This window comes from Manis javanica, chromosome 4 (genome assembly GCF_040802235.1).
Source record: "Manis javanica isolate MJ-LG chromosome 4, MJ_LKY, whole genome shotgun sequence".
Taxonomy (NCBI): Eukaryota; Metazoa; Chordata; class Mammalia; order Pholidota; family Manidae; genus Manis; species Manis javanica.
This window is the reverse complement of record NC_133159.1, coordinates 137,888,561-137,902,161: the sequence shown is the minus strand read 5'-3', so window position 1 is coordinate 137,902,161 and position 13,601 is coordinate 137,888,561. Positions and strand designations below refer to the sequence as shown.

At 43.2% G+C, this 13,601-nt stretch overlaps 1 protein-coding gene across 7 annotated transcripts in view; it reads left to right on the top strand.

Moving 5' to 3' along the window:
* The window catches only part of RHOT1 (ras homolog family member T1), a 72,272-nt gene that overhangs the window by 47,009 nt on the left and 11,662 nt on the right, over nt 1-13,601 (top strand). For 4 of the 7 annotated variants that reach the window (XM_073235115.1, XM_037002231.2, XM_073235116.1 and 1 more), the window contains exons 17-19: nt 7,080-7,199; nt 8,165-8,367; nt 11,138-11,260. In XM_073235115.1, coding sequence (XP_073091216.1) covers nt 7,080-7,199; nt 8,165-8,367; nt 11,138-11,260 — 446 coding nt within the window. Of the gene's footprint in view, nt 1-7,079; nt 7,200-8,164; nt 8,368-9,405; nt 9,502-11,137; nt 11,261-13,601 lie in introns of all 7 variants that reach the window. The other 3 variants (XM_073235118.1, XM_073235119.1, XM_037002233.2) reach the window with 2 other exon arrangements.

The following is a 13,601-nucleotide window of genomic DNA, read 5'->3' as shown; positions in this document are numbered from 1 at the left end:
GTTGCGTAAAAGTCTTAGAGCCGGTGGTAGGGGTGTAGATAGAGAGGCAGTGAAGTGCGCTGGAGGGGGGTGGAGTTGGGCTTACACAGTGGTGGATGGTGAGATTATCTGCGTATTCTGGTTCCCATAGGGGTATGTCTGCCAGGGGGCAGAGGGGTTGTCTTTCTGCATGGAAGGAGTAGTTGGAAATATTAAGGGGCACGGCGGCCAGCAGTGGGCGCTGTAGTGATGCGCACAAGAAACAATTGGCTGTGTTAAGGGTGTGGTTGAGAAAGATGGTGGTGTCCTGAATGAGCTGTAACGAAGAGTAGGAGAAATGGGAAGAGGGGTGGGGATAAGAAGATGAAGAGGCGCCGTCAAGAGTTTGGATAATGACTTTTTCGGAATGTCTGCTATCTGATGCAACTTGAGAGATCTGGGAATGAGAGGAAACATACTTTCGAGAGATATGAAGGGTACTGTGGGGGGTCGAGGACTCCCCGTAGTAAACTGAGGCTGTGACTCTGGCAGCCCATCGAGAGTCCCAGGGATCTGGGATTGATAAGGAGAATGAGCTGTTGGGATATTTCATGAAACGGTTGGAGGAGTAATACTGTGGGTACTGGAAGTTACCTATGTAGTGAATGGTGCAAGACTAGTAGGGACATCTCCCGTAAGTATCTGGCCATCGCCTGCAATAGGCTTGTTTTTGGTCATAGAGGAAGCAGAGGTAGGGAGAATAAGGGTAGCTGCTAGTGAACACTTCAGTGGAGGGAGGAAAGTGGAGGTATAAAGGCTCAGAGCAGCTTTTCAGAGGGCAGTCTGGTGTGGCAATGAGGGCAGTAACTTTTGTTTGATGCTGTGTGTAAGTCTCTCTGACTTTGAATCGCCATACAAAGGAGGCTGGGGTGGTGGGGAAGACAATAGGAATGAGGAAAAAAAGCGAGAGAGCAGTAAAGGAGGAAAAAGTCATGATTCGGGTATGGATGGCAAAGGGGGTGAACGGGATTTTGGAGGAAAGAGGACAGTAAGGTCAGGAGTCTGGAGGGAGGGAGAGTCTGTAAACTTTTGTAGGTTAAGAGATCTTTTAGGTGATGTGGGGACAGAATGGTAAGGGGCGCTCTGAATGTCAGTTTATGAGCTTCTTTCTGCAAGAGCTGTCTAGCGGCTAATGCTCGTAGGCAGGGGGCCCATCCCTGAACTGTGGGGTCTAATTGCTTGGATATATAAGCTACTGGGGCAAAGCATATTGGCCTAGGACTCCTAGAGCTTGACTGGACCTCTCATCAATGTATAATGAGAAGGGCTTCAACAAATCAGGAAGATGGAGAGCTGGGGCTTCCACAAGGGCTTGACGGAGCTTAATGAAGGAGTGTCGGGGTGAGGAGGATAATGGTTTTTTAGGGGGGCTCTTGCTGAGGTTGTATAGGGGTCTTGCCAACAGGGTGCAGGGAGAAGTTAGGGATCTACGTTCTAAAATATCTAGCTAGGCTTAGAAAGGGCCTAGAAAGGAAAGGATTTTTGTCTTGGTTTTGGGAATGGGCAGGTCAGAGAGGAGCCATTTTCTGTCTAAGGTAATGGACTTTCTTTGTTGAGATAGAAGGAATCTGAGGTAAGTGATAGGAGGGGAAGAGATTTGAGCTTTGACGGGGGATACTCGGTAACTTCTGGAAGCTAGAAGGTTAAGTAGGGAGGCAGTGTCAAGTTGAGACTGTTCCCACGAGAGACTGCAGAGTAGAAGATTGTCTATGTATTATAAGGTGGACTTGGAGTGATCATGATGAAACTGTTTGAGGTCCTGAGCTAGGACCTGTCTAAAAATATGGGGACTATCTCGGAAGCTTTGTGGCAAAACTGACCAAGTGAGTTGTTTAGAATGTCTTGTGTATGGGTCCGTCCAGGTGAAGATGAAAAAATCTTGGGAGCAGGGGTCTAGAGGGATAGAAAAATGGGTCTTTGAGATCTAGGACTGAGAAGTGGGATGCTGAGGCTGTATGGATTTGGAACTAAGGGATGGATAGGGACAATGGCTATGTTGATGAGGCGAAGGTCTTGGACAAGGCGGCAAGATCCGTTGGTTTTTTTAACAGCTAATATGGGGGTATGTCTTTGAGATCTAGGACTGAGAAGTGGGATGCTGAGGCTGTATGGATTTGGAACTAAGGGATGGATAGGGACAATGGCTATGTTGATGAGGCGAAGGTCTTGGACAAGGCGGAAAGATCCGTTGGTTTTTTTAACAGCTAATATGGGGGTATTAAATGGGGAGTGAGTGGGTCTGCTTGAATGATGGGTTGGAGGCTTATGAGGGCTGAAGTGGTTAGGGGGTATTGGGCCTGACAGATATACTGAGAGGGGTCACATAATTTGATAGAGGCAGGGGGACATAGGGCCACGGAGGGGCTTGTAATGTCCCAAACTTTGGGATTTACAGGGTGTATGAGGGCAGAACCGGAGCTTTCATTGGGTAGAGGGGGGTCGTCGGCTATGAGGGCCATCAGAAAGGGAGTACTGGGGGCTGTGGGAGTGGATATAGTTATGGAAACGTGGAGGAGGGAAAGGATGTCTCGTCCTAGTAAAGGGATGGGACACTGGGGCATAACCAGGAAGGAGTGGGAGAAAGGTATGGGATTGTCTTGGATTGTGCATAAAAGGGTGGGTGGGGGGTTTAATGGGAAAATCTGTTTACCTCCTACTCTGACTATAGGAGTAATGGCTGGTGTGGTAGCGCCCCGGTATTCTCACAAGACTGAGAAGGTGGCTCCTGTATCTAGGAGGAAGGAGATGGGGTGACCGTCTACTGTTAAAGTAACCCTGGGCTCCTGTTTGGTGATGGAAATGGTCGGGCGAGAAGCCCCCGGGCCCCATCAATCTTCTTCTGCCAGCCCCACTACGGCGGGCTTAGGATGGGGGTTGTTCGTCCAGCCTCCCCTTCGGGTGGTTGGGCAATCAGACCCCCAGTGGCCCTTTTTGTGGCATCTGGGGCATGGGGTGGTAGGAGATCTGGGGGAGGGGCACGCCCTTGACCAATGTCCCTCTTTTCTGCACTTGAAACAAGCTCTTGGGGGGGCTTGTTTGTAGAGGGGCGCCCAGGTTGTGGTTTTATCAGCTGGGCCAACATCTGGAAATTGGCCTGATCAGCCTTTTGTTTACGGCATTCTTTCTCCTCCTCCCACTTATGGAAGACTTTAAAGGCCACTGTTAGGATCTCAGTCTGTGGGGTAGCGGGGCCCTGTTCTAACTTTTTGAGTTTAGCTTTAATGTCGGGGTAGCCTTGAGCTAGGAAGTATGTCATAAGGACATGTCTTCTTTCAGGTGTTTCTGGGTCCAGGCTGGTATACTGTAATAGGGCTTGAGTGAGTCTGTCTAAGAACTCGGAGGGGATTTCATCTCTCTTTTGAATTATGTCTTGGAGCTTTTGAAAATTGACTACTTTACAAGCTGCCCTTTTTCAGACCTGCTATTAAGCAGGAGGCAAAAATATCTCGAGAGCAGAGACTCATGGCGGTGTTATAATTTCAGTGTGGGTCTTGTTCGGGGACAGCAGTGGGGCCAGGGGGATAGGTGGGGTCAGTCCTGTGGGTTTCAGTAGCCTGCATTTGGGTGAAGTCTTAAACTCGTCTACGCTCTTCAGGGAGGAGAGTATTGGCCAGGAGCGTGAAAATGTCATGATGTGTGAGGCTGTAAGACTGGAGGGTCCATTGAAACTCCCTGATGTATGTCATGGGATCAGTGGAAAAGGAACTTAGGCATTTCTCTAGTTAGGCTAAATCTCTTAAGGAGAAAGGGACGTGAACGCGCACGATGCCTTCGGATTCTGCTACCTCCCGGAGGGGGGCGATAATTTTGGGAGGCTCTCGGGACTGAGTCTGAGGGGGACTGAAGGGTTCTGGCTCAGTCTGTGGGGGAGTGACGCGGTCTAGCCGCGCCTAGTCGAGCAGGTCCTGAAGTGCAGAAGGGGGTCAAAGAAAATAAAGAAAGATAGAATCGGACCCACATGTCGCCAGCTAGCAGCCCAGCTGCTTGCCTCTGCTGCTTTAGTTGGGCTTGAACTCATGACTCTGAGGTTAAGAGTCCCATGCTCTACTGAGCTACAGCAGGGCTCCAGTTAATTGCTTATGGAATGCGTTCTTTTCTATTCCTGCCACATCAGCAAGTGGGGGAAGGGCATAGCTAGAAGCAGGGGCGTTTCTACACATCTTCAAGGTCTCCCTATTTTCAGAGTGAGGAGTCTTGGCAAGATATGTTTTTGTGGACAGATAACTTCTAAGGACTGCACCGGTTGTTCTCTAGCTTGTGCTTTCCCATGCTGCGTTCAGACATGGGGGGAGGTGCTTTCCCATTCTCTCTACAAACATGTGAGAAGACAAAGGCGGTCCCTAACAGGGGAGAAACAGGTGATGAGGGCAAAGACAGAGGAGGCCCCTGGGACCTAGTTAAAGGGGGGCTGAAAGGCTCAGGCTTAATCTGCAGGGAATGAAGGTGGAGGAGGTGAGATGGGGGAGGAGATGGTTGGGGAGGAAGGGAGAAGGGCTGTTGTAGGAGAAGAAGGGGAAGGGAATGAACGGGAGGCTTCTGTGGGGGCGGCGGCTTGCAGGCTAGGAGAACTTGGGAGGGGGCGGGGAGAGGAGGAGGCGGAAAGCTTTGATATAGGGAATCTCCCATTTTTTCAGGCGCTGGCAGTAGTTAAAAAGATCGCGAGTGATGTTAGGATCAAGAGTTCCCCCTGCAGGCCATTGGTTTTTATTGTCTAGGGGGTATGTCGGCCAATCTTGGGAGCAATATTTACGGAGAAGTTTTGGTTTTATATCAGGCGTCAGGGAGAGGGTAGCCAGATGCTTAAGCAGGCATTCAAGAGGTGAACTTTCAGGGAGGGATGAGGAGGCTCCCATGGCTAAAGGACAGAGAAGGAGACAAACAGGGGAAGATGAACGGAGATCCTCGGACTGGAAGCAGACCACAAGGAGACAAAGGGCGTCCCCGATGATCCTTGGTGGTCTGCGGAAACTCGTATACGAGTCGGAATTTCTTGGGAAGTGTGGGTCGTCACCCAGACTTCCCTAAGAAGGCAGAGTGCCGGAGTCACGAGGTACCTAGCGCTAGGCGTTTTCGGCGGACGGAGCAGAAGGAGGAGGGGGGGAAAGGGAGCAATCTCATCCACAAAGGAGTCACCTCGTTTATGGCTGTTGGAGGAGGGTGCCTGAGAGTCGGCCGCAGCCGTGAAGGCCTGAGGCGGGGATTTATGACTGTCGGAGGAGGGGCCTGAGCGTCCGCCGCAGCCGTAAAGGCTTGAGGCGGGGATTTATGGCTATTTGGGGAGGGGCCTGAGGGTCCGCCGCAGCCGTGAAGGCCTGAGGCGGGGAGAGTTCCCTCCTCATCCCCGAGCGTCAGGGCCTTGCCGGACGATCACGGCCAATGGCACTGCGATAGCTCGGGGAAGAGTGGCCCACCCCGGGGAAATTTTGCTTAAAAACTTTCAGCACTGATGGAAGGGATGGTGAATGCGTTTATGACTGTTGGAGGAGGGGCCTGAGCGTCCGCCGCAGCCGTAACGGCTTGAGGCGGGGATTTATGGCTTTTGGAGGAGGGGCCTGAGAGTCCGCCGCAGCCGTGAAGGCCTGAGGCGGGGAGCGTTCCCTCCTCATCCCCGAGCGTCAGGGCCTTGCCGGACGATCACGGTCAATGGCACTGCGATAGCTTGGGGAAGAGTGGCCCACTCCGGGGGGGGGGGGGGGGCACTTACCTAAAGGCCAGAGAGGAGTGGTGAGTGTGATGAGCCAGCGCTGGAAAAAGAGGACGAGGGCAAGCTGCTGCTGGTGTCGGGGGAAGACGGGGCCCAGTTGGGGTGTCCCGTCTCCCGGGTTTCGGCACCAATGAAAGGAAAGGAGCGACACATAGCAGCAATTCACCGGAGAGTTTCGCTTTATTAGGGAAAGGTGCTGGGTTATATAGGAGGGGGCATGAATTGATTGAGGTGTCACTTCTACGGGGCTGGTGGCTGTTGGCTAGGTGCTAGGATTGGGAGGGGGGCGAGAGGTGATTGGGCTTCAGGTGGCGCCGGCGGGAACTGAGGACCCCGAAGGGAAGCCGGAAGTTTGCCATCTTACTGGTGGGGACCCTTCACTAAGTTTATCAGATTTGCTAATATGAAAAGGTCCTAACGAGTAATAGATCCAAGAAAAAGTTCCTTCCCCTTTCTTTTGCTTTTTGGAAATAGTTTATTAGTTTATTCTGCCTGACAAATGATCACGTTGAATTTTATACATATTTTACTCTTTATGAAAAAATTTCTTTGTCAATTTCTTACTAACCCTTGTTTCTCATTCTTCTATAAATATGGTTCTACTTGTTGGGTACTCGGTAAATACTGTTGACAGTTAATTTTCCTTTCCTGTTTTTATTCTCACTGGTTTTTGCAAATTGATATCTTTTATGTGTCTGAATACCCATGCTCTAGTAGTGTTTTATTTAGAATATATTGAGTCACTTCTGACTCTCTACTTCCCCTTTCTTCTCCATAAAAGATGCACTATCTTTTATAACTCAGTACTGAATTTTACTCTTGTTGGATCATTGTCATGTCATAGATGGAATATTTCTTTAGATATTTTATAATAAACATTGAAAAAGAGTAGACAGTGAAGTAGAACAAAGGGACCTTAGTGTAAAGAGTCCTTTGCATGTTTGTGATTGGTGGAGGGAAAAGATGGTGTAGTAGAAAGAAAATAGGCTTGGAATCATATCTGAGTTCAAATTTTTGGTCTGATGACTTGTTAGATGTGTTATTTTAGGCAGTTGACTTAATCTCGTTAGCCTGTCTTCTTACCTATATAATGTAGAGAATGCATGTAAAGGGCCTGCCTAGCACATTTTAGTCACTCACTAAATGTTACCTTCTGTAGAACTTTAATCACCATTTTTAATCCACAAAATCAGAACCTTCTTGTTTGTCTATACTTCTCACTTCCAAAAATGGTCTGTAAAGTTATGTTTAACTAGCACTTTTTTATTAGGCAGTTGAGTTAAACAAGTAATAAAACATGACCAGTTATACATCAATATTATACTTACATTTCTCCTTACCTTTTTCTTTTTACAAGTTGCATGATATCTCAGAATCGGAATTTCTAACTGAGGCTGAGATTATCTGTGATGTCGTGTGCCTGGTGTATGATGTCAGTAACCCCAAATCCTTTGAATACTGTGCCAGGATTTTTAAGGTTCGTTGCTTTTTTGGTCTATAAGTATAACTTGATACAAAGTTTATGGAATTGCAATTTTCTAACCAGGGAAACGCAAGAAAATCATTTGTGGAGCTTTTTAAAAAACATACATCTGTGTCCTATCCCTAAAGGTTCTGGTTTCATTCTGAGGTGGTAGAGTCCCAGACATCAGATGTTCAAAAACATTTTTTTCACGTGTGACTGATGGACGTTCCTGGTTCAGAACCTGTGCATTGATGGAAGGTCTTCTTGGCTGTTAGGAATGCATGTGGATTGTATATTGTCAGTTACACCAAGAATAATAATAGTCAGAGCAAGGGGGAAAACCAGAAGCTTGAAAATTTAAGTCACTTTGAGATTATCAAAAGATTGAATAGAAGTAAAAAAACTATATGTACAAAGCAATTTACTCTAGTATCACTAGAATAACCTGGAAATAATCCAAATGTCTTAACAAAAGGAGGGTGGTTTACTAAATTAAGGTCAAGTAATCCAGTAGAGTATTACGCAGCCACTAGAAATAATGCTTTTGAATTCTGAAAATGGAAGATTCGGTATTATGTTCTTAAATGGTATTCCAGTGTGATTGCAGCTGTATAAACATATATATAAATGCATATGTTTAAGGACTAGAGGTAATATGAAAAAAAGGAAACAGTGAGATTTAGGATAGAGGTTTCCTTTTGTTCCAAAATTTTGTCTTTTTAACAGAAAAATTTGTTTTCAAATTGTAGTGAATCTGAAGAATAGTTCCAGGTTTGTATTGTTAACAGCATTAGAAAAGTGGTGCTTGTCTTATGTTAAGACTGATTGGACCACTATCAATCTTTGCCCCTTAGTTCACTTTCTCTTTTAAACAATCAATGCTTTGCCTATCCACAGAAAATTTTGAGTGCACATTTAATTAAGTTTAGTAAATTTTGAACTCATCATTAGTTTTTATTTTATTTTTTAATTCATAGCAACACTTCATGGACAGCAGAATACCTTGCTTAATCGTAGCTGCAAAGTCAGACCTGCATGAAATTAAACAAGAATATAGTATTTCACCAACTGATTTCTGCAGGAAACACAAAATGCCTCCACCACAAGCCTTCACTTGCAATACTGCTGATGCACCAAGTAAAGATGTCTTTGTTAAATTGACAACAATGGCCATGTACCCGTAAGTACTTGCTCTGCCATCTTCGTGTTGCATGGTTCATGATAGCATTGCATGCCATTATTAGCCGTGAAGGTGGAATCTGTCACGTAGAAGTAGTTCAGCAACAGAAAGAGACTTTGCAGTGAGAAGGTTACAAATTTAATAGGTATAAATGCAGGTTTGGTTTGTGTGCCATAATAAAATTATACAAACAGTGGTTTCTGACAATATTTGAATAGTTTTGAGCTGGCTGTGACTATTTTAATAAGATAGTACGATGAAACTCAGCTCCGCACCTAGCATTAAAAAAGTAGTCCAGTAAAATGGGGTTGGCATCATGTTGCTTTACATTTACAAGTGAACATAAAGTTCACTTTTATATTTTTCTGTTGATTAATTTATCTGAGTATGTAAAGGATTCTAAAATTTTATTAATTTATGTTTAAATTATGGGTATGTTTGAGTTCAGGATATAATGTTTTTTTTTTAAGTGCTATAAAAAGTAGTTGTAATTGGAATTCCCACTCTCTTAGTGTTTCACATTAAGTGTTAAGAGTCACAAAGTTTATGTACATTTATTGTATATCTATACATGCATATGCACAAGCACATAACTGGTCATCTTTGTAGTTCACTAACTGCCTTAAAATTGCATGGTTCTTAATGGCGTTCTCAAGTACTGTGTTTGCATAAATTCTGTGTTTGTAACAAGATAGTTTTTCAGGCAGTGCGTTTCTCAGGACTTTATAGGTTATTCTATTTATTATTATGTTAGTCTCAATTATTTTTCTTCTTATGAACACTAAGTATAAAATAGAGTAATAATCAAACATTGCTGTAAACTGGCCGAGGGTTTTCAGAAAAGTGTTAATTTGTATAGATTTCTCACATTAGAGTTAACTTCACTGCTATTAAACTTACTAATAATTTTTAAAAGTGCAGCAAACGCTTGGAATTCTATTTATATTGGAAAACTGGTCATTCCTATTACTATAAAATAAGCAAAACCTTACTTTTGTTTTACCTTTGCTTTAAAACTCTCATGTATGTTATCTACAGAGAGGATCATTACAGAGACAGACTCTCCCGAGACTTGGGCAACACTGGTAGAATAGAGAATATGAGAAAAATCTGGGTCTTTCTAAAAACTGCTTTGTAACTTACTTTTTCTTTATGGCCTCTGTGGGATTTTGTTGACATTTTCTTGTAGATGACCAAATCTCCTCTTTTGCCATAATTAACACTTAGTAATAATCCAGAAACGCACTGCTTGGTCAGGCTTACTGCCTAACTGTATATTGGATGTTTCTTTTTACTATGTAAATGCACTATTTTAATCTTATAAATTCCTGTAACTGTGTGGAGATCTGCATCTTTACAACATTTTACTGCAATGCATATGTGTGTATATATGTGTGTGTATATGATAAATGTACATACACGGACACTTATTTATATGATCAATTCCAAACTACTTCTCATGAAGCATCTCCCTGTTGCTAAGCATACTTTGCATCCCTCCTTTTTGGTGGGTGGAGCCTATGTATATTGAGTCAAGATTCAGTTTATAAAATAGCAGATGGATTCCAGTATGACAGCTGGCAGTGACTTAGTAGCAATGATAATATTCATCATCGCAAGTCAAGTTCTAAAAAGGGATGTCTTGAGCCTGTAAGAATATTTTTTAAAAGTGAATTCTTGTTTTTCTTCATGTTGGGCATTAGGCATTATTGGGATGCTGCTAATCTCCACAGCATTGCCACCGCAGGCTGCGGCCTCATCAGATCCCACAAGCTAAGCCAAGTCAGATCGGGCCGATTCTGTGATCGAGAGGCCTCTAAAAATGTTCAGGTGTTACAGGAAGTGATGGCATTGATTCATCAGGTGGCGCTCTTTTGAGTGGATTCTGAGCCAGTGCCTCTTCAAGGGTGGTGTGATGGCTTTGTATGTCTGAGTGGCTCTGGCCACTGAGCAGTCATTGAGGACACCCTACTTTGGTTGTTAGGGCAGAGGTGAAATGGGCTGTCCCATGGGCTGGTACCAGCTAGTCCAACTCCACTCAACCAGAAAGGAGTCAGAAAGCCTCCCTAAATTTCATAGCTAGTATCAATTGGATTCATTGTTGATATTTACATCCTTACCCAGAATTTCATACTGTCATACTTAGCTGCTGTGTTTTAGTAGCAGATGCAATTAACCCTATATTTTGTTCAAGTGGGAATTTATGAAGCACTTTGATTTCCTTTGGGAGCCAGGGTGCTTGATGAATTAAAGACGATGTTGTTCATATCTCCTCAGGGTTGAATATACTCGTCTTCTGACTCTTGTGTGTATCTGTTGCTCTTTTCCTTCCTGGTTTTCAGGCATATGTGTATGCTGAGGGAGGAGGAGGAGGGAATGACTACTTAAATGCTAGCAAATTTTGTCCTTTTGGTGGGTGCTATGGCTTACTCAGTTTTCCTTTTTATTAATTTAGATGAGGGTGTCATCTATTGCTGTGCATATTTATTCCACTAAAACTCTTTGATAATAATTCCATCCCCCCTCCAAAATAAGCAAAAGTGTTAGCCAACTTTCCGTAGATTTTCTGTAGGGAGGGAGCAGGGAGCTATTGCTGTTTATTATATTTTTGGTAAACGTGGAATTCTGCACAACTTTAGCATGCCCCACACTGTCCTTTTCCTTAGTGTTGCTTATGCCTAAATCTTTTTTTTTTTAAGTCGGCGCACCCTGACTTGTGCCATATCTGTAAGTAAGAACTCAACTCCTGTCCTTCTGTGTGTTTTCGCAGCCATGCCCGGTTACGCTGTATGTGCACCTGCAACAGGTGTACATTTTGCATCTGTCAGAACTTCCTCAACTCAGACTTGCTGCAATCTGTAAAGAACAAAATCTTCACTGCAGTTCTGAACAGGTTCTTAACTTTATTTACTGGGTACCAGGCATTCTGTTAAAATACAAAAGAAAAAAGTGGATGACTACTACACAGATACTCATAAAGACAGCAAACCCAACTGATGCCCAACTAACTTCCACTAAAATTCTCACTGTGGTGACAATGTTAGTTTTGGAATCATCCTTAATAATGCTTTTGAATTAATAGATATATTTAGGGGACTATAAAAAAGGATTTTGGAATTTTTTTTTAGCAACGAAGTTAAAGGATCTTTCATACTAGAGGATGTATAAGGAGATTAAAATCTTTTGGTTGAGTGTTGTAGAAACAGAGTAGGACTTTTGTAGTAAGGAAAAAAACGTGTTGATCTCAAATGTTATCCTGTATTTAGCTCACATTCAAATAGTATGATCTACTAAAACCATCCTAATGTGAACATCTTGAGTTTGGAAAAATCCTCTATAAAAAGTACCTGGAATGTTTATTTGAAAGAACATGATTTCTGGAAATGAGCACAATAGCCAACTTTAAAGATTCAAAAGAATATGGAAAGAGAAAAAGACCTGTAGTACTCATTTCTGAGGTCTTTATAATTGAGCCCAAACATGAAGTATGCCTAGAAAATGATCTGCTTTTAAAAAGAAAGAAAAAATAGTAAGATTTGTACATTCCCTCAAAGCAATGAACTTAGAAGGATGTGTTCTTATTCTGGTCTTGCTACCTTTGCTCAAATTGATTTTACATTCTGTGAGTATTTAAGAGCCTATGTAATAATAATTTGTATTTAATGTTTCATTTTTATGTGTCTGAGGAATTGGATTTTTTTTTATGGATTTTTGAAATCATTCAGATGTTAATTGGGAACTGAGCTTGACTAAGACACAGGTTTTGGTTATAAATGGGTCAGTTACTTGGTTTGCCAGGGAACTCTCACTGAGGACTAGCCTGCGACTGTGGCGAATAAGTGGGATGGTTTGTGTCTACCAACAATTTAGGAAGTGTAGCTATGAAACAGAGACTATATCTTACATGAGTCAGAAACTGACTTTGAAGGAATTCTGTAAGTTTCGGTGATGAGCACTAGCAACCCTGGAATAAGAATGCAGCCATCTAAGGCAACTGCTTTGAACGGATCACCACACTCATCTGGTGTAAAGGTCTGACTGTCCTGTGAATGGCACCTTATGAAGCAGTAACACAGACGGATTCTTTCATGATGACTGTCTGAGAAAAAGCAAGGCTAGTTCAAACCAAACAACACTCAGGAGCTCCAGTGCTGGAAATGGTGGAGTTGGAAGAGAGTCTGGAATCCATCTGGCCTACCCTCCCTTTAGAATGCCTTCCTGAGAGCACGCTGTTTATCTGCTGATGGCTTTCCTTACTGGAGAAAGGGTTTTTTGCTTCTGCCTCTGCTTTTTTTTTTTTTTTTAACTGAAGTGATTTCCCTGTAACTTTCTCTCCTTTAGTTTTAGTTCTGCCCTTTAGAACAACATACGACTATTCTACTCCCTCTTCAGCATAGCAATCCTTCAGACATTTGAAGACGGCCATCATGTCTCCCCTAATTTTCTCTTCTCCAGGTAGAACATCCCCATTTCTTTCAGCCTTTTCTTAAATTAGATGGTTGAGTGACTTCCTCATTCCTGGTTGTCCTCATCTGAAAGCTCCTTGTGTTTTCAGAGTACCTCTTAAAAGAGATGCCACTGAGGCTAGAGAACAGTGCTCCACGTGTGACGTGACTAGTCCAGAACAGTGGGCAGTCATGTTCCACAGTTAGGGCGGCCCCTAGCTATTGCATGAATTAACTTTTTAGCAGCCCCATCTCACTGTTGATGCGTATTGATCTTGGGGTTGATTGAAACCAGATTTTTTAATATGAAATGCCATTAAGGCAGTGTCCCCTCCCCTCTGTGTATCTGAAATTTTAATTGACTCTAAATCTGAACACAGATACATATGTATCTCTACTAAATGTCATATTCTTTTTTATCCATTTGTTCTAGCTCAGTCATTTCAAACATTATTTCTGTCATTTGTTCCATTATATATCTCTCTCCACATTGTGTTATTTGCAAATTTGGTAGATATGTCTCCTTTATCTCAAGTGACTGATAAAAGATAATGTTGAATATCCAGAGATGGGAGAGAATGCTAAAGCAAGTAAGCCCTATAATACTCTGCTGGAGAACTCTTTTTCTTAATGATACAGGTTCAGAGTTCTTGGGAAAAGATTATTCTGTCGATTAAAAATATTTTATTATCCAATCCATATGTTATCTTATAATTTTACAAGAGATTTCATGGAGGACTTTTAGAAATCAGTCTATAATTTCTACCACATTCCTCTGATCTATTCGTG